The sequence below is a fragment of the Mirounga leonina genome, unplaced genomic scaffold (genome assembly GCF_011800145.1).
Source record: "Mirounga leonina isolate KUSES-001 unplaced genomic scaffold, KU_Mleo_1.0 Mir_165, whole genome shotgun sequence".
NCBI lineage: Eukaryota > Metazoa > Chordata > Mammalia > Carnivora > Phocidae > Mirounga > Mirounga leonina.
Genome location: NW_023270415.1, coordinates 41,355,345 through 41,376,382, shown reverse-complemented (window position 1 = coordinate 41,376,382; position 21,038 = coordinate 41,355,345). Strand labels below are relative to the sequence as shown.

The window sequence follows — 21,038 nt, the reverse complement described above, 5'->3', positions numbered from 1 at the left end:
CCAAAATAATTTTGATGAGTTTATTATCTGACTTTAGATTTATTAATTGAGAACTGCTTTCCAATTATATTTGATTTTGTATTTTTTGGTGGTATTTTAATCTTTTAAATTGTATTAGTATATTTCTACAGAATTACATTATTATTCTATGGTTACTTTTTTTTTTTTTTGCTGCTTTGCAGAGATTCATGAATTTCACATTCATGAACATAATAATTAACTTTAAGCAAATAATGATGGTGAAGTCAATGGAAAAATTTGTCATCCTTTCTCAATCTTCTGATTAATAGAAGTAATAGTCATTGTGTGTATAGAAGTGAAGATAATGGGAGCCTTTATGTTAAATTTAGGGTGCCTTTTCAAAATAAGAAGCTGTGAGCTTGGAAAGTGCAAGTGCAACTTGGAAAAATTCCAGCCTGTACTTCAGTTGGAGATAGTTCTCTTTGCTCTGAGTACTGAACTATTAAATGTTGTGGCTTACTGAATTCTTTACTAAACAATAGTGAATTTCATTGGCTTTGAAATACTTTGGGGCAAATGAAGTTTGGAAAGCTCTTTGAAATTCTCTGCCTGAAATCTTATAGCAGTAAAGCATGAGATTATTTTTTAATTTTCTATTCTTGCTTAGTATCAGTTTTACTAAACATCAACTTTTTTTTTTTGCCACAAATGATGGCAAATAGTTATAGGCTATGAGTAATTAAAGCAAGATAATGTAGTTGCTGACAAAGTAAAATTGCAATACATTAATAGTTAAACTTTCATCTTTTTCTTAAGATTCTCTTGTAATGTCACGACCTGACAATAATCACCAGTGGATGTTCAATAAGAACTGTTTCCCTATTGTGGATGTGGTGATAGATCCTCATCTTGTATATCATCTCCGACCACATCAGAAAGAAGGAATCATATTCCTTTATGAATGTGTAATGGGAATGAGGTAGGAAAATAAATAATTTGTTTAGTCTAATCTGACTTTTTGTTTTTTGTTTTTTTAAAGATTTTATTTTTTTTTAAGTAATCTGTACACCCAACATAGAGCTCTAACTCAACCCTGAGATCAAGAGTTGCATGCTCTACTGACTGAGCCAGCCAGGTACCCTTAGTCTAATCTGAGTTTTGATTTAACCTGTAATGGTTTTCTAGAAAAAGCCTGATATGATGAGTCTCAGTATTTCATGAATGATACTTAATGTGTGCATTTATTCTAAAAGTGATTTTTAAGGATGCCATGTGCCAGACATCCTGCTAGGAGCTGGGCATATAGGAGTCAGGACCAAGGTCCCTACCCTTAAGTAGTTTTTAAAGTATTTGAGGAAATAGGTACATATAGTCAACCTTAATGTGGTACAATTAGAGCTTACTAGTATGAGAAAGGGTTATGAGGCAAAATGGAAGTAGCCTTTAATTCTGCTTATGGAAAAAAACGTTTTCTTACCTTACCTCTACTTAAAAAAAAGAAAGTCTCCCTCACTCCCGTTTATTTATTTATTTTTTTTCAGATTTTATTTATTTGACAGAGAGAGAGAGTGCGTGCGCGCCCACACAAGCATGGGGGAGAAGCAGGCTTGGGGAGGCTCCATCCCAGGACCCTGGGATCATGACCTGAGCCGAAGGCAGACGCTTAACGACTGAGCCACCCAGGCGCCCCAAGCAATTCCTTTTTTAAAAAACATTTATTTATTATTTTAGAGAGAGAGAGAGAACACAAGTGTGTGGGGGAGAGGGGCAGAGAGAGAGTGCTCCGCTGATCATGGAGCCCAACGTGGGGCTCCACCTCATGACCCTGAGATCATGACCTGACCTGAAAGCAAGAGTTGGATGCTTAACCTGACTGAGCCACGCAGGTACCTCTAAGTAATCTCTATACCTAATGTGGGACTCAAACTCACAACCCCGAGATCAAGAGTTGCACACTCCACTGACCGAACCAGTCAGGAGCCCCACACCTTGTTTTTAAATTTCAATAGTAGCATATTTAGTTAGTGAATTGTTGGAAAAAAGTAGCATATTAAGTTTTTGGTTTCATGGATAAATTATGCTTGAGTTTTCAAATAAATCTAAGTTAAAAAGGGAGCCAACTTAAAAATAAATAATATAACACATATGGTATCACATATAGCAACATAGTGATGGTGGTCATGAAGGACTGATGTTTGGGAGACACCTGCAAGATACAGTCTGAACTTTCAAGGATAAAGTATGCCATCTTTAGTCTCTCCCTGTCTTGCCAGGTTCATAGCCTTTGTGTTTCCTTCCTTGGAATTCAGTTCAAGCTCCAACAATGTTGAACTACTTGATTCATGTAATGAATTCCTGTTCACCTTTGAAAAGGGCCATCTTTACAACTTGCATTGTCAAGTTGTTGGTCTAAAATGATAATGGGGGTGCCCGACTGGCTGGCTTAGTTGGTAGAGCATGCATATCTTGATCTCACAGTTGTGAGTTTGAGCCCCACATTGCGTGTAGAGATTACTTAAAAAAAAAGTCTTTTTTTTTTTAAAGCTTTTATTTATTTATTTGACAGAGACACAGCGAGAGAGGGAACACAAGCAGGGGGAGTGGGAGAGGGAGAAGCAGGCCTCCCGCAGAGCAGGGAGCCCGATGTGGGGCTCAATCCCAGGATCCTGGGATCATGACCCGAGCCGAAGGCAGACGCTTAATGACTGAGCCACCCAGGCGCCCATAAAGTCTTTAAAAAAAATGATAATAGAAGTGTCTGGATGGCCTAATTGGTTAAGCATCTGCCTTCGGCTCAAGTCATGATCCCAGAGTCCTGGGATTGAGCCCCGTGTCAGGCTCCTGCCACTCCCCCTGCTTGTGCTCTCTCTCTCTCTCACTGACAAATAAATAATAAAATCTTTAAAAAATTGATAATAATGGCTGTAATTCATGTTTGTGATTTTTTTTTTCTGTACTTTGAAATGGAAAACATAGTTGATTTTTGGTTATTATTTTTACTTAATAAGAAAAAGAATTAAACTATAATAAAACTGTACTTATTTTTTTAAAATTTAAATTCCAGTTAACATACAGTGTAATATTAAGTTTCAGGTGTACAGTTGAGTCATTCAGCCCTTCTATACAACACCCGGTGCTCATCATAAATGCCCTCCTTGGGTGCCTGGGTGGCTCAGACGGTTAAGCGTCTGCCTTCGGCTCAGGTCTTGATCCCAGGGTCCTGGGATTGAGCCCCACATTGGGCTCCCTACTCCGCGGGAAGCCTGCTTCTCCCTCTCCCACTCCCCCTGCTTGTGTTCCCTCTCTCGCTGTCTCTCTGTCAAATAAATAAATAAAATCTTTAAAAAAAAGAATGTCCTCCTCAATACCCATCACCTATTTAACCCATCCCCCCACCCACCTCCCCTCTGGTAGCCATCCGTTTCTTCTCTATAGTAAAGAGTCTGTTTCTTGGTTTGCCTCTTTCTTTTTTCCCCTATGCTTGTTTGTTTTGTTTCTTAAATTCCACATATGAGTAAAATCAACATCACTCATCATTAGGGAAATACAAATCAAAACTATAATGAGATATCCACCTCACACCTGTCAGAATGGCTAAAATCAGTAATGCAAGAAACGACAGATGTTGGCGAGGATATGGAAAAATAGGAACCCTCTTACACTGTTGGTGGGAATGCAAACTGGTGCAGCTACTCTGGGAAACAGTATGGAGGTTCCTCAAAAAGTTAAAAATAGAATTACCTTATGATGCAGCAAATATTTGCCCAAAGAATACAAAAATGCTAATTCAAAGAGATTACCCAAAGAATACAAAAATACTCATTCAAAGGCATACATGCACCCCAATGTTTATGGCAGCATTATCTACAATAGCCAAATTATGGAAATAGCCCAAGTGTCCATCGACTGATGAATGGATAAAGAAGATGTATATATACACAATGGAATAATTACTCAGCCATAAAAAAGAATGAAATCTTGCCATTTGCTATGACATGGATGAAACTAGAGTATTATGCTAAGTGACGTAAGTCAGAGAAAGAACACTGTACTTATTTTTGGTACTATCCTTAATTCCTTTGGACTTTGTAACTTTTAAAAGATATATAAATAGGGATACTTGGGTGGCTCAGTTGGTTAAGCATCTGCCTTTGGCTCAGGTCATGGTCCCGGGGTCCTGGGATCTAGCTCTGCATTGGGTTTCCTGCTCAGTGGGGAGTCCACATCTCCTTCTCCCTCTCTTTCTCAAATAAATAAATAAAATCTTTAAAAAATATATATATATGTATCAAAGAGCTTTAATAGCTACAAAGTGATATAAACATGCCACTTATTAATAATATTCCTTATAATATTTAATTTTAAATTGCATTAACTGAGTGGGTCTGTAGGATAAGACTATTACCAAGTTACATATATATATATATATATATATTAGATCAATATTTAGGTGTTTTTTTTTTTCTTACAGTGCAGGGAGCACTATGATTGAGGACTTCATTTACTGCCAGAGAATCATAAATATAGCTCAACAGATCTTTCTGGTTAAGATTGCAATGTAGTTTAAACTGTTTAGATGTCTAATGCTGAAACTAATAAAAATTGTTCAACTGTTAGTGATGAGAAGCAGAGTTAAATTATTCAAATGTAGATATAAAATTGGGATACATTTCTAGTGTCTAAATATATGCATATGATAGTAACAGATGATTTAGATTCAACTGTCTAATTTCAGATTTGTTTTAGTAATTTAGTTGACAGTAAATATATAATGAATATAATTATCAAAGATTCAAAAGAGAGATATATTGTAAATCAGCTGCATGAAAATCTAGATAAAGGGTTTGGGAGGGTAGAGTTTGTCCTAATTACAAAATACCAGCTTTTGGTTCTTGACTAGTAAATGATGATATTAGGGGCATAAAATATTTTCCTATTGTGACTAGAAGAAGTATAATTATTTCTAACAGAGTGAATGGAAGATGTGGAGCTATTCTTGCTGATGAAATGGGTTTAGGGAAAACGTTGCAATGTATTTCGCTCATCTGGACTCTACAGTGTCAGGGACCCTATGGAGGCAAGCCAGTAATAAAGAAGACGCTTATTGTCACACCTGGAAGCTTGGTGAATAATTGGAGGAAGGAATTTCAAAAATGGCTAGGAAGTGAAAGAATCAAGATATTTCCTGTTGATCAGGTAAGAGACTTATAACAGTTCATCTTTGGTCATTTTCTAAATTTCTGTGCTTTTCAAATCAACACTGCAGTTTTCACTGTTTGTAGGGTAGTTTTTCAAGTGCATATAACTCTCCAACTCCTTTGCATAAAAATAGCATCTTGGCTTACAACTTGGCTTTGAGTTAACATATTCTAATTAATGTCTGTCAAGAATATGCTGCTTGAATTTGATTTTATAGTTTTAGCCCATGATTTGTTAGATATTATCTTTTTTTTTTTTTAGGACCATAAAGTAGAAGAATTCACCAAATCTCCGTTTTATTCTGTTCTTATCATCAGTTATGAAATGTTACTTCGTTCTTTGGATCAAATTAAGAATGTAAAATTTGATCTTCTAATCTGTGATGAGGGGCATCGTTTGAAGAACAGTGCCATTAAGACAACTACAGCCCTCATTAGCCTCTCTTGTGAGAAAAGAGTAATTCTAACTGGTCAGTATTTACTTTGGGATGATATGATAGAATTTTTGCCTACTTACAAGATTTGTAATATGCTTGGCAACCAAAGAATTGGTGGTGCTGGATGGAATGCATACTAATAAACCTATGGTAATTGAGTCTTGGTAGGATTCTGAATTTTCAAATCCCTATGTAATTTTCTGTAACCTACATTTTGAGGTTTTTGAAAAATAAATACAGTGGTATCATGGTAAAGAATCTAGGAGATGGGTCTGGACTGCCTCTGCTTGGTTCTTAAGGGTGATATGTACAGCTGTACAGCTTTGGGCAAGTTATTTAACTTCTCTTTGCTTTAGTTTCCTTATCTATGAAATAAGGATTATAAAACCATTTACTTCATAGAGTTACTGTGAAGGTCTAAGGAGTTAATTCACCTAAAGTTCTTGGAAGACTACCTGACACATGGTAAATGCTTAATATAAGTATCCCTTATTTTTTTTTTTTTTAAGATTTTATTTATTCATTTGACAGAGAGAGACACATCGAGAGAGGGAACACAAGCAGGGGAAGTGAGAGAGGGAGAAGCAGGCTTCCCGCAGAGCAGGTAGCCCAATGCTGGGCTCGAACCCAGGACCCTGGGATTGTGACCTGAGCGGAAGGCAGACGCTTAACGACTGAGCCACCCAGGCACCCATATCCCTTGTTTTTATATGTATATGCTGCATGCACATAATTTGCTGGCCGAACTTGCTGGCCCAGACTGGAAAGGTGGGATGGCCCATATGTAAATACAAGAATCTTTTTTTTTTTTTTAAAGATTTTATTTATTTATCTGAGAGAGAGAATGGGAGACAGAGAGCATGAGAGGGGGAGGATCAGAGGGAGAAGCAGACTCCCCGCTGAGGGAGGGAGCCCGGGACTCCAGGATCATGACCTGAGCCGAAGGCAGTTGCTTAACCAACTGAGTCACCCAGGCGCCCTAAGAATCTTTTTCTACTCACTTCTTTTTAGCCTAGGCTAGAATCAGGCCCGAGTAGCTCAATGTAGCTTTCCTCCCACAACTCACTTTGGTCTTGTGTGGCCCTTCCAATTTCTGGAGAATTATCCTGTTTGAATGAGAGCTTCCACTCTCCCCTGTAACTTGGTCTATGGTTGACTCATATAGAGGTAAGTGGAAAATGCCAGAGCCCTTGCCTTAGGGTAATTTCAGGACCAACTTTATGGTACAATTTATGTTCTGAGCCTTGCTATAATTTATCTCAGGCTCAAGGAGGCCATCCTTGCTTAGTTTCTTCCCCTACTATTCTCTGATTCCATTATTCTCTTTCTCCTGAGAGCTTTCCCTCCATAAATGTTGTACAGCCAAATCCCTGTCTCAGGCTCTGCTCCTGGAGAACCCAGTTTAAGACACAAATGCTTCCCTGCGTCGATTATTGGCAAATGGGATTGGACTATCATGAGTGGCTTAGATTAGTTAGCTGGGTTTGGATAAATGTCTGGAAGCTAGCCATAAGGATCCTTATATCTTTGTTTCCCCTTTCTTTCTTGCCTTTTTCATTCTGTGTATCTTTATTAGTCATCGTCATGGAAATTCATTTAAAGGCTTATTAACAAAATACATACCAACATAAATATATTTTCTCTAATTTTTTCTACTATGGGTCCAAAAATTTAGAACTGACTAGATGTGTTAAAAAAATTAATTAGCATTGGTCCTGGAGTGGACCCATTTAATTTTGAGGGAAGCAATCATTAAATTCCCTGGCATTGTAAAATTTATGTTGTCTATGTTAATGAAGAAGTGCATTTTTATTTACCTCTTATATATACCTCTTATATTATCTCTTATATTATTTATATTTTTGGACAACTTTTTCTAGTCTGTTATTTGAATGTCATCTGAAACTATACTGTTGGACTATGCTGATTTACACGTTCTTTTGATGTAATCATTGAAACAGGCTAATGTTTCTTTGAAAATTAGTTAGCAAAAGTTACTGAGTATGTAATATATGCAGGGTATATTAATCCATTTGTGTCAACCTTTAGGATTAGTGAAGATCTCAGTCTGATCTGAAAACTTTGAAAGGTAATAGGTGCCATTCACTGAGTGTTTACTCACTGTTAGGCACTGTGCTATAGTGTGCATACGGAGTCTCCACTTTTCACTGTAATACCACTGGGAAATTGTTAGCTTCCCACTTTTATAAGTGAAAAAGTTCTGAATTTAACTTAAAGAGCTTAAGAAACTTGTCCAGAATCACACAGTTATAATAATATTAAGAATCACTAACAGTTATGGAACTTTATTGTGCTTTAGGCACTGTTCTTAGTTTAGTATATGGATTAACTAATTTGATCCTCAAACCCTAGGAGCTGCATTTTATAGAAATCAACTGAGGTATGTGTCTTGCTCAGGGTCACTCAGAGTAAATGATACAGGTGGGATTTGATCCCAGGCTAGTCAGACTCCAAGCCTGTATGCAGCCACTATGCTGAATTTAGTACACAGTTAAAGCCAGAGTTAAAAATTTATTTGATTCTTAATATTTTTTGTTCAGCTGGGTTTGGCTGCTCTTTCTCAGCTCTAAAGCCTTTCTTTTAGTTTTCTTAGGGAAGAGAGTACAATGTTGTACAAACCCCTGTGACTGTAAAACACAAACTTGACCTTTTCATCACTTTTTTCTTTCTTTAGGTACTCCAGTTCAGAATGATCTTCAAGAATTTTTTGCATTAATTGATTTTGTAAATCCAGGAATATTAGGCTCTTTGTCATCTTACAGAAAAATATATGAAGAACCCATCATTATATCCAGACAGCCTTCTGCTTCTGAGGTATAATTTACTTTTATAAAAAGGTTAAAAAAAAGCAGTATGCCCAGGAAAGTCATCCACAACTTGGGCATTATTTAATTCAGGAAAAATTAAATTAGTGAATTCTTTATTTTCCCACAATCCTTCAACTCTTCCTGCATTCTTTATTTTAGGAAATATCACATTAAAAAAATCATAAGTAGGTACTTCACCAGGTACTTCACAAAGAATTGTAAGTGACAGTAAACATATAAAAATATTCATTTTACTGATATTGAAAAAAGTAAACCAAAATAACCATAAAATAACTTTTATACTCTTCTGTTGGTGTTTTTGTTGGCTCAATTTACATAGGAATAGCAAGTATAAATGAGAGTACTGTCCTCTGCTGGTTGGAATGTAAATTGGTACAACTAGAGACTAGTTGGGCGCATGTATCAAAAGCCTTAAAATTGTGTATATTTTGTGGTGTGGCAATACCACTTTTAAGAATTTATTATAGAGAAATAATCATAGATGTGCTTAAGGATAAGCACAGCTTATCTGTATCTAATACAGCTTAGCTGTAAGGATAAAAAAGTATAAGGAAACAAATTGGAAACAGACATTTCTAAAGATAGGAAAATGGTTAAAGCAGAGTCTGCATGTTGTATACACAATGTATTCCATGGAATCTAAAATAACATCAATTAGATGCATCATTATTTTATGAACCACTAAGGAAAACGTGCTATCAATTATAGTTATAAGAAGGCATTGCTTATAAAACACAATCTATGTCAGAGAAGTTAAAGTGTAAAAAAGAAGTCTCAGAATTAATAAAATGATAGCAGATATTTATTGAGCATTTCCCATGAACCAGGAACTATACAAAATAACAACTTATGAATATATTTAATAGCATGGAAAATATCCATCATACATTATTTAAAAGTAAAATCACATTCATTTATTTACCTAACACATATATATGTTAAACACCTATAGTGGGCAAAATGCAAAGTGTTAGATCCTAAGGAATACAGTGAAGAGCCAAACTGACGGGTGCCTTGTTCCCATAAAGCTTTAACTATAGAGGTCTGTTTTTGTTACAAACAGAAAATAAAAATAAAAATAAAATGTCAAATACATTTACATATTTGACATAAAGAAAAAAGACTTGGAAGATAGACAAAAAGTCATGACAGCAATGGTTGTTTCTGGTTGATTAAAGTAGGTTTTAATTTTCTTAATTTTAAATAACTATATTTTCTTGCTTTTCCTCAGTGAACCTATTTGTTTTCAGTGAATCTATTTCTTTTTTTTTTTTTTTTAAAGATTTTATTTATTTGAGAGAGAGAATGAGATAGAGAGCATGAGAGGGGGGAGGGTCAGAGAGAGAGGCGGACTCCCTGCTGAGTAGGGAGCCCGATGTGGGACTCAATCCCGGGACTCCAGGATCATGACCTGAGCCGAAGGCAGTCGCTTAACCAACTGAGCCACCCAGGCGCTCCGAATCTATTTCTTTTGTAATAAAAGTTGAAAATAGTTTTAAAATATGAGGGGAATTTTTTATGATTTTTAAAAAAAATTTTATTTTTCTAATATTTATTTTTATTTATTTTTAATTTTTAAATTTAAATTCAATTAATTAACATATAGTGTATTATTAGTTTCAGAGGTAGTTTAGTGATTCATCAGTCTTCAACTCTTCCTGCATTCTTTATTTTAGGAAATATCACATTAAAAAAATCATAAGTAGGTACTTCACTAGGTACTTCACAAAGAATTAAATTTAAATTTTTATTTATGCTACTCATTACATCATGTGGGAATTTTTTATGGTTTATATAGAAATGAATATATACATATGGGATTTTATTTTAATCTTCACTGTGAAGTTATGTATACTCAAAAGAGAATTTAAACATATATTTCACCCATATGGTATTTTGACTTAAGGTATTGTGGTAAAAATTTAGAAACAAACCAAAGGAAACAGACGAATTGGAAACTAGCATTTCTAATGAACAATATGTAATGATTTTGAAAGAATTAGCTGTGCCTTGTGTCAGTAATTCTTGTGGGTTTAATTTTAGGATCAATAACTTGTCAAAATATTTGCTTCCAAGAATTTGCTGAATTAGTTCTTTGTTGATGATTTTAAGACTTATGTACCATGATAATCTTCACATAAAAGCTTACTTTTAGAATAATTTAGTTTGTAGATTGTTGATTTCTGATGGCTCTCAATGGGCCAATAGCCAAACAAGGATGAGGAGACTGGTTCATTTAATTAAATGATTATGCTGAACCTTTAAAGAGATGGTGGTTGGTTTTTCTATCCCAAACTCATACTGCATTTATTCTGTAAAAAAAAAAAAAAAATCTGAAGGGACATAATTAGTAAATGGTTTGTTATTATAAGATGTTTAATATTCCTTTTTAGTTACAAGTATTCTTTGTTTATAACACTTTTAAATTTGCGATTTTTCCATAGGAAGAAAAGGAGTTAGGAGAGAAAAGAGCAGCTGAACTTACTTGCCTCACTGGACTCTTTATCCTTAGAAGAACCCAAGAAGTCATAAATAAATATCTTCCACCTAAAATAGAGAATGTAGTCTTTTGCCGACCAAGAGCGCTACAGGTTGAGCTTTATCGAAAGCTGTTGAATTCTCAGGCTGTCAGGTTCTGCCTTCAGGGGTTGTTGGGAAATAGTCCTCATCTAATATGTATAGGAGCTCTTAAAAAACTGTGCAACCACCCCTGCCTGTTGTTCAACTCTATAAAGGTAAGTAGTATGTGAGACTGTGTCAAGGATATGAGCTAAGGGTTCTGTGTCATATGAATGTAAGAGGGCAGATTGGGCCAATCCCAGGGGTTACATTTGTGGGTTTTCCAAAAGCTTTACAGCCTCTCCTATATGTTTCATCTCTACAACTTATCCAGTCTTCCCTTTGTTGAGAGACTGTCCATATTCATAGGATTAAAGTAGGGGTGAAATGGATGTGAGGCACTGCCTTCTAGAATTTGCCCCATGCCCTTTGTTATCTCGTCTAATACTTTTTTTTTTTTAAGATTTTATTAATTTATTTGACAGCGAGAGAGACAGCGAGAGAGGGAACACAAGCAGGGGGAGTGGGAGAGAGAGAAGCAGGCTTCCTGCTGAGCAAGGAGCCCGATGTGGGGCTCGATCCCAGGACCCTGGGATCATGGCCTGAGCCGAAGGCAGATGCTTAACGACTGAGCCACCCAGGCACCCCTCTCGTCTAATACTTTGCTGTGTTTTCTCTCCCTATTTTATATAGCCAGTCAGTTTTGTTTGGTGCAGACAAATACAAAATTTATCATTGAAAATTTAATTTTTTCCCATTATAAAAGTAATACATGATACATTCAATTTGTATGAAATTTATAAAATTCAGAAAATCAGAAGAAAATTAAAGTCATCTGCTGGTTAGAATATAAATTGGGGGCGCCTGGGTGGCTCAGTTGGTTAAGCGACTGCCTTCGGCTCAGGTCATGATCCTGGAGTCCCGGGATCGAGTCCCGCATCGGGCTCCCTGCTCGGCAGGGAGTCTGCTTCTCCCTCTGACCCTCCTCCCTCTCATGCTCTCTGTCTCTCATTCTCTCTCTCAAAATAAATAAATAAATAAAATCTTTAAAAAATATATATATAAATTGGTACAACTGAAAGAAGGTTTGCAATATATATCAAAGCCTTAAAATTTTATGTTTTGTGGCCTGGCCATACTTTAAGAATTTATTATAAAGAAATAAAGCTTTCTAGCCAGAAAAAAACCCCATATTTTAGTATTAATAATCTTAGCCAATACTTAATAAGGACTTATGTACCAAACACTAAATGCTTTTCTAGTATTGTTTATTCTTTATAAAACTCTATGGAGTAAGTATTGTTATTACTAGCCCCACTTTTTGGTGAGGGAACAGGGGTTCAAAGATATGCATATATAATCTTGTTCTAGAGAAACTTAATTTTATTTATTTATTTTATTATTATTTTTTAAAAGATTTTATTTCTTTATTTGAGAGAGCATGAGAGAGAGAGAGTGAGAGCACATGAGAGGGGGTAGGGTCAGAGGGAGAAGCAGACTCCCTGCTGAGCAGGGAGCCTGATGTGGGACTAGATCCTGGGATCCAGGATCATGAGCTGAGCCGAAGGCAGTCCCTTAACCAACTGAGCCACCCAGGTGCCCCGAGAAACTTAATTTTAATAATGCTATGCTTACTATTTTAAAGATTTATTTATTTATTTGACACAGAGAGAAAGAGAGAGAGAGAGAGATTGACAGAGAGCAAGCATAAGCAGGGGGAATGGCAGGCAGGGGAGAAGCAGGCTCCCCGCTGAACAAGGAGCCCAATGTGGGGCTCGATCCCAGGACCCTGGGATCATGACCTGAGCCAAAGGCAGCCGCTTAACTGACTGAGCCACCCAAGCGCCCCTATGCTATTTTAAAATCTACTTTTTTCACTAAATAAATCATGAACATTTTCTCAAATTAGGTATCTTCTCCAAGTGTGATTTTTAATGGTTGTATAGTTGAACTAACCATTTGGATAATTAACAAACATAAGGCAGTTTGGAGCTCAGTGAGAGTTTTCTGTTTTGGAGTTAGAACTGGGTATTAGTCCCCATTCTACTATTTACCAGTTCTTTAATGACAAATTTAATCATGGTCAAGTTACATCTGTGAGCTTTTATTTTTCTTATTTCTAAAGCAGACAATAATAACTTCGGATGTTATTGTGGCAACTTGATGAAATGGTATGGAAAGAACCTAGCAAAATGCCTGGCCATAGAAGTTACACAGTAACTATTAATACTCTGTTACCCGCAGCGCATGCTTAACACTTTATTAAATAAACAACTTTTATTCTTTTATTTTTTCTTTAAATATTAAAAGCATAATTTGCAAACAAAATGAAAGAAAACCTGTGGGTGCTGCATTATGCTTGAGGTCAATAGTTATATACTTAGAAAATGGAGTGTTCTACCAGAATTCTTCAAGTTTATCCTAAATGAGTTATATTTACATGGTTTATCATAGGAGAAGTCTGTAACTCTTAAGTAGGTAGGATTATAACAATTTATTAATCACCTTTTTAAGAAGCAGATTTTATATACAGTGATAAAAATTAAACCCTTTGGGCATGACGCCCAGCAAAAATAGAAGCCCCAAATTCTTCCTTAAAAGGCAGCCCAGAATGCACCAGTTAACCAGTAATAGGCATAGGATACTACAAGCTTCAAAGAGGGTACATAATTTACAATCTGAGACTTGTTTGGTAAAGCCTTTCCTCTAACATCATAGCAAATGAGGATCGCTAGAAAATGCCTGAAATGAGCATTCCATGTGTATAAAGCATTAAGTTTAAGCCATGTTTTTGTAAATATATTCCTGTTGAAACTAGTTTTTTTCCCCCAAGTTCAGTCAGGGTGATGGGTTTCTTTTCAGGAAATGTGAGTGGAATATAATCAAAAAAAAGTATAACTGGTAACGAAAGCGTATTGACTACAGAGAGTCAGAAGAGTGAGTGCTGTGACTAGCTGATCTGAGAGGGCTAACTGGTAAATCCCTGTGATGGAAGTGATACATCAGACTGTCCTACATAAAGATATTATCTATTAGTTGATTCTTAATTAGGGGTCTTATGCATTATAATCTGGAAAGCTTTTAAAACTACATTTGTCCTTGGGGCGCCTGGGTGGCTCAGTTGTTGAGTGTCTGCCTTCGGCTCGGGTCGTGATCCTGGGGTCCTGGGATCGAGCCCCGCATCGGGCTCCCTGCTCGGTGGGAGGCCTGCTTCTCCCTCACCCACTCCCCCTGCTTGTGTTCCCTCTCTTGCTGTGTCTGTCTCTGTCAAATAAATAAGTAAAATCTTAAAGCAAACAAACAAACAAACAAAAAACTACATTTGTCCAGGCCTCAACCCATATGGACTGATTGAGAATCTGAGAGTAGGACCCAAGTATGAGGATTTGGAAGAAGTGATTCCCCAGGGGATTCTGGTTACGTGTTCCTGGCTAAGAACTTAGGCCATAAGATCACCATCTCCCTTGTATTTTGATTTAATATTCACAAGACAACTTTTTGCTAATGATTTGGCTTGCCTTGTGGTTTCATATGACAGAATGCATAGACCAATTGGCTTAAATAGGTGAGTCTCCTTTGAGAATAAATTTATATTCTGACTTAGTCTCTTAATTTGATACTTAGTATGGCTCATTTGCCTAGAGCTTAACCAGATTCAGTTTCTGAACATGAAAAGTTGTGGACTAGATCCTGGGTCTGTCTGTGGTCCTTTGATGACCTCTCCAAGGTGTTGGCATTTTAGCAGACCTAATCTGAAGCACCCAGCATGTGTCTCTTTCCCCTTGTATATCCCAGTAATATTAATATCTTAGGGTTCCAGGTATTTTTAATCAAGTGACTTTACCCAACTATTGCTATATTTTGGGAATAAGCCAAATTAAAATCAGTACTTTGTGCCCAGCATCTTACACTTCAAGAGTCACTGCCCTTAAGGTGTTCCTGGAATTATTTTTTTAAAAGACTGATTTATTTATTTGAAAGAGAGAGAGAGACTGTGTGTGAGCGGGGCTGTGTGGGGGGGTGGTAAAGGGAGAGAGATAATCCAAGAAGATTCCCTGCTGAATGTGGAGCCTGAGGTGGGGCTTGATCCCAGGACCCTGAGATCAGGACCTGAGCCAAAATCAAGAGTCTGACGCTTAACTGACTGAGCCACCCAGGCACCCTTGTTCCTGGAATTATTAAAGAGAGAATACAACACACATGAAAACATAGGGAAGTATAATAAAGTATACAGTTAACTTCTCAAGTAAGGTCAAAACTGAAATGTACTTTGGGTTTTTTTTTTTAAGATTTATTTATTTGACAGAGAAAGAGAGCATAAGCAGGCAGAGTGGCAGGTAGAGGGAGAGGGAGAAGCAGGCTCCCGCTGAGCAGGGAGCCCGATGTGGGGCTTGATCTCAGGACCCTGGGATCATGACCTGAGCCAAAGGCAGTTGCTTAACCAACTGAGCCACCCAGGCGCCCAAAACTGAAATGTACTTTGTAACCATAAAGTTCAAGAGTCAGTGTCTGCCACCTCCCCCCAAAAAGGGTTTATAAATAATCAGGTAGAATTTGCATTGGGTCCTTAAGTATTTATAGGATTGAGATAATTGGACAGAAAAATGAGGAAGCTTTCTAGGCAGGTGGAGTAGGTTGAACAAAATTTCAAGAACAGTGATCAATCCAGTAAATGTGGAAGAGAGGGAGGAGACCAGTCAGTCTCAGAAATTTAATCTAAAAAGTGATGTAGTTATTAATAAGTGTATTTCTGGCTAAGTATTCACATGTCAGCTAGGCACTTTTGGAGGAGAAACTTCAGAGGTGCTGTTAATCACTTTGGAATAAAATTATTCTAAAAAACTGTTGGTAATATAAACAAAAATAGTATAAGTAAGAATACATTTCTCTGTTAACTTACGCAGAATTGTTCCTAACGCAGAAGAAATTGTTAAGATTGAGTAAACCCTTAGGATCGATTCTGAGTATGACTTAGGAGGTGCTATGAGAAGCCCACAAATCAGGAAAGAAAAGTAATAGAGGGAAGGAGAGAAGAGAGAAAAAGGGGCCTTATGGATGAGAAATCTCAGGTTTTGGAGAGAATAAATGTTGTATCACTATTTGCACCCTAGTTTCCTCTCTTATTTCTCTGCTGTCCCCCTTCCTCTTCCCAAGGAACACATGGGCAGCAATGCTGCCCTTGCAGGGTGAAGATCGCCTGCACTAGGTACAGCAGAACTGCTCTGTAATTAACTCAGTAGGATGCAGGTGACCTTTTTCAAAAATGACCAAATCAGTAACCTATAAAGATTTACATTAATAGCTTGGTATTCTTTTCAGGTAGCTATTAATCTTCACTCCCCCCCCCCCATAATTTTAGCATTTTTCCCCCATCCTAATTAACAGACATGAACCAGTGTTAACAGTCATCCTTTTGCATAGGAAAAAGAATACAGCTCAACTTGGGATGGAAATGAAGAAAGGAGTCTATATGAAGGCTTAGTAGATGTGTTCCCTGCTGATTATAACCCTCTCATGTTTGCTGAGGAAGAGTCCGGAAAACTACAGGTGCTGTTGAAGCTCTTAGCAGTTATTCATGAACTTCGTCCTACTGAAAAGTAAGAGGTCAATTTAATAAACTTGCTTGTCAGTGCTCATGGAATTTTGGCTTAGACTATGGCCTTCCTTCCTCTCTTCCCTACTTCTTTGGGGTCATGATCTTTATTTAAGACAAACTAAATCTAAAGTAAATACATAATATTCACAAAACCCCAGAGATGTCTTTTGATATTTAACACCTAATTTGTTCCTTAATCTCTTTCAGAATCCTCTTTTTTTTTTTAGTCCCTCAAATGTTGACCCTTCTTTAGGGTTCTCTGTAGCCTTCTTGCTCCAAACACCCTTCCTTGGTTACTTTTACTCCTCATCATTTCAACTCTCACACATACAGTATTGATTCCAAGTCTGTATCTCTGGTCCAACCCTGCCTTTGCATTCCCACATCCTCATTTCTTACTGTTTATTGGACATCTAAATCTCTCTTGATGTCATATCAGACTTTAAGCTGCAGATATCCTTAACAACTTCATTTGCCATTGCAAATCTGACCCTTTTTCATCATTCCTCGTCTTGATAAATGGCAGCAAATCCAAGCAAAAATCTAGTTATACTAGACTCACTTTTCTCCTTCACTTACCCAACATTATCAGTCACTAAATTCTATTGATAGTTATTTCTTAATCTTGGAATCCACCTCCTTTCTGGTACCAAGGCTTTTGTTTTGACTCTTGTAATTAATGATTTGGGTTATGATGGTCTCTTATAAACTACTTCCCTCTTATTTTCAGCCTCATTACATATCAACATTGCCCTAAATTTCTTTTTTTTTTTTTTTTTAAAGATTTTATTTATTTGACAGCGAGAGAGGGAACACAAGCAGCGGGAGTGGGAGAGGGAGAAGCAGGCTTCCCGTGGAGCAGGGAGCCCGATGCGGGGCTCGATCCCAGGACCCTGGGATCATGACCCGAGCTGAAGGCAGACGCTTAACGACTGAGCCTCCCAGGCGCCCCTGCCCTAAATTTCTAAAATACAAATGTGAACATATAACTCTCCTTAAAAATCCTTCAAAGACTCCTAATTGTCTTCCAGGAATTTCTAAAATCTTTAGCACATTTGGCAAGACTTTTCACGATCTGGCTAATGCCTCATTTTCTGGGCTCATCTCCCACCACTCCTTCACACTTAGCATGTGGTCCAGTCATACCAAACTACCTGCAGGACCGTCACTTGCTCTGCTTCTCACTGTTTGCTTTTACATGTTGCGGGGGCCTATGCCTCCATGACCTTCACTTCTCATTCATCTGGCCAGCTTTTTCTGTTCATTAAGACAGCCCAGATGCTTTCTCCTTTGGAAGACCCTGGCCTCAGATTGAGTTAGATGCCCCTTTTTGTACCCCCTTTGTATCCTGTAACTGCCTCTTATGGAGCTCTTCTCACATTATATTATGATCATTAGTTCTCTTATATATCCATACTTAGAGTACAGGGACTGTGTCTTAAGTATCTCTGTATCAAACCGTCTTTGTGAATTAAGGCAAAAATACATAGAAAAGATTGCAAAATAGTAATTACATTTAATTGTCAAGGGATCTTGCATAACCTCTTCGGAGCATTTATAATACCATTTGACTTGTGCATATTTTTAGGTTTATTTTTCATAACAATGAAGGAATTAAAATAAGGAAACTTTCTACGAAGTGTTTAATACAGTTTGATTAAAATGTTTTTTTAGATAATATTTCATATGTGTAATATGTATATGCAGATTGTGGGGGTGCCTGGGTGGCTCAGTTGATTAAGCGGCAGGCTCTTGATTTCGGCTTGGGTCATGATTTCAGGGTCCTCTTCTCTGAGGAGAAGGAGATAGGTGATGGTGATTGGACAAGGAATAATGAGTGAACAGTTTTAGAGGAAATGAGAAGAGATAAGATAAAAACATATGTGTGAAAATTTATCCTTGAAATGCTGTAGGGAAAGGTTTCCCTCTTGTGGTGGGGAGAAAGGAATGATGAGGAAAAGCATAAGTTAGAGGTAGAGTTGGGATAGGGTCATTTTGACTGCTTGTGGGTCCCTAGGAAAACTGTATCCTGCCTTGTCCCATGAGAGAAGCAGCGGCACTTCCATCAGTGCCATAGGATGGGTGTTCTGTTGCTTTACATTATTTGAAGAGATTCACATCCCCGCCTCCCCAACACCCTTTTTACAATTGTAAAATGCACACAACATAAATTTACCATCTTAACTATTTCTAAGCGTATTGTTCAGTAGTGGTAGGTTCATTCACATTGTTGTGCAACCAATCTCCAGAACTCTCTTCATCTTGCAAAACAAACTGTACCCAGTATATAACAACCCCCATTCCTGCCTCCCCCTCAGCTCCTGACAACCACTCTTCTACTTTCTGTCTCTGTGAACTTGACTGTTCCAGGTACCTCATAAAAATGGAATCATACAGTATATTGTCTTTTTGTGACTGGCTTATTTCACTTAGCTTAATGTCCTCGAGCTTCATCCATGTTGTAGCATGTGTCAGAATTTCTTTCCTTTTTAAGGCTGAATAATATTCCATTGTGTATCTTTTCCACATTTTGTTTATCCATTCGTCTGTTGATGGGCACTTGGGTTGCTTCCACCTTTTGGCTATTGTGAATAATGCTGCTATGAACATGGGTGTACAGATATCTCTTCAAGAGCCTGCTTTCAGGGGCTCATGGGTGGCTCAGTTGGTTAAGCATCCGACTCTTGATCTCAGCTCAGGTCTTGATCTCAGGGTCATGAGTTTGAGCCCTGTGCTGGGCTACATACTGGGTGTAGAGCCTACTTAAAAAAAAAAAAAGACCCTGCTTTCAGTTCTTTTCGATATATACCCAGAAGTGGAATGGTTGGCTTATTTGGCAATTCTTTTCTTTTCTTTTCTTTTTATTTTTTTAAAAGATTTTATTTATTTATTTGACAGAGAGAGACATAGTGAGAGAGGGAACACAAGCAGGGGGAGTAGGAGAGGGAGAAGCAGGCTTCCCCGCGGAGCAGGGAGCCCGATGAGGGGCTCGATCCCAGGACCCTGGGATCGTGACCTGAGCTGAAGGCAGGCGCTTAACGACTGAGCCACCCAGGTGCCCCTGGCAATTCTTTTTAAAATTTCTTGAGGAACTACCATACTGCTTTTCATAGCAGCCACACCATTTTACATTCCCACCAACGGTGCACAAGGTTTCTAATTTCTCCACATTCTCACCAACATTATCATGTTCCTAATGGGTGTGAGATGGCATCTCATTATGGTTTGAATTTTCATTTCCCTGTTGATGAGTGATGTTGGGCATCTTTTCATCTACTTGCTGGCCATTTGTATATTTTCACTGGAGAAATGTTTATTCAAGTCCTTTGCCATTTTCTAATTGGACTGCTTTTTAGGTGTTGAGTTGTGGCCCTTTTTTCATATGGCCAATTGGGTGTAGAGGCCAGGCTTTCCAGGGCTGGGTTGCCTATGCACAAGCATTCTAAGCCTTTAAAGATATGTAGCTAAAAGTGACAGTGTTTGGTTTCAGGGATAGTATTAAGCTTTTACTGTAATTGCTGTGTTACCATTAACTTTACCAGACAGTTAAGTCTTCAGGAAGAACTTTTCTAGCACATACAGTGTTTTTGTGCAGGTTAAGATGTATTAGAACTAGGTGGAGGCATATCTGAGAACTCTTGACTTGTCTACCAGGTTACCCTTTTATGGAATTTTTAAAAAGGAAACTTCAAAATTTAAAACCGTTTATTTTCCCTTCTGGTTGTTGCATTCATGCACTAGGCTTCATGGCTTGGCGAGCCAGAGTTTATGCTGCATTCCAGCCCCCATGCATCACTTGGATGGAGACTCGTGCTGGGTGCACCTTGCACTCTACCTGACCGCCTTGACTACAGATTTCAGTTGCTTTAGGGGACAGTCTAATGAACATAAAAATAATAGTCTTGTTTCAAAGTGGTATGTACTTCTGTGGGGTGTGGGGTGCTCTAGACCTCTAAAAGAGGATTGTCTGAGATTCCTAGTGAAGATGTATCAGAAAAACTATGTTTAGATAGTGTTATTTATCCCTGTTGTTGCCAGGTGAACTGGGGAGACCTCCAGGCCCTGAGGCCTCCATCTTGCCCACCCTGGGACTGGAGGCTCTCTGTCTTGTCACAAGAAAAGAATTCAAGGACAGACTAGACACAGTGGTTGAATGGTGCAAGTGAAGAGTTTTTTAAAGTGAGAGTCCACTCTGGAGATGTGAAAGTGGGCGAGCTCAAGGGAGAAGTTTGGATTTCTACCTTTTATTGACAATTGTTATCTGAGACGTGGAACATTTATCATTTGGAGAGGGGATTTCTTTGGGAATAGGGTTTTGTACCTTTTCTCCCTTACCTGGTCAGGGTCTCGGACCTTCTTTGTCTTGGGCCTGTCTAGAGTGATCTGGCTTCTTGTGGCTTTGTTTGTGGAATGCTGCCAGGTTACTGGCTTTCCTGGT

General features: G+C 37.8%; 1 protein-coding gene across 3 annotated transcripts in view; it reads left to right on the top strand.

The window, feature by feature from the left end:
* Positions 1-21,038, top strand: part of RAD54B (RAD54 homolog B) — a 93,727-nt gene that overhangs the window by 60,859 nt on the left and 11,830 nt on the right. For all 3 annotated transcript variants that reach the window (XM_035011536.1, XM_035011535.1, XM_035011538.1), the window contains 6 exons: positions 778-940; positions 4,932-5,157; positions 5,422-5,629; positions 8,292-8,431; positions 10,890-11,180; positions 16,426-16,601. In XM_035011536.1, coding sequence (XP_034867427.1) covers positions 778-940; positions 4,932-5,157; positions 5,422-5,629; positions 8,292-8,431; positions 10,890-11,180; positions 16,426-16,601 — 1,204 coding nt within the window. The remainder of the gene's footprint in view (positions 1-777; positions 941-4,931; positions 5,158-5,421; positions 5,630-8,291; positions 8,432-10,889; positions 11,181-16,425; positions 16,602-21,038) is intronic.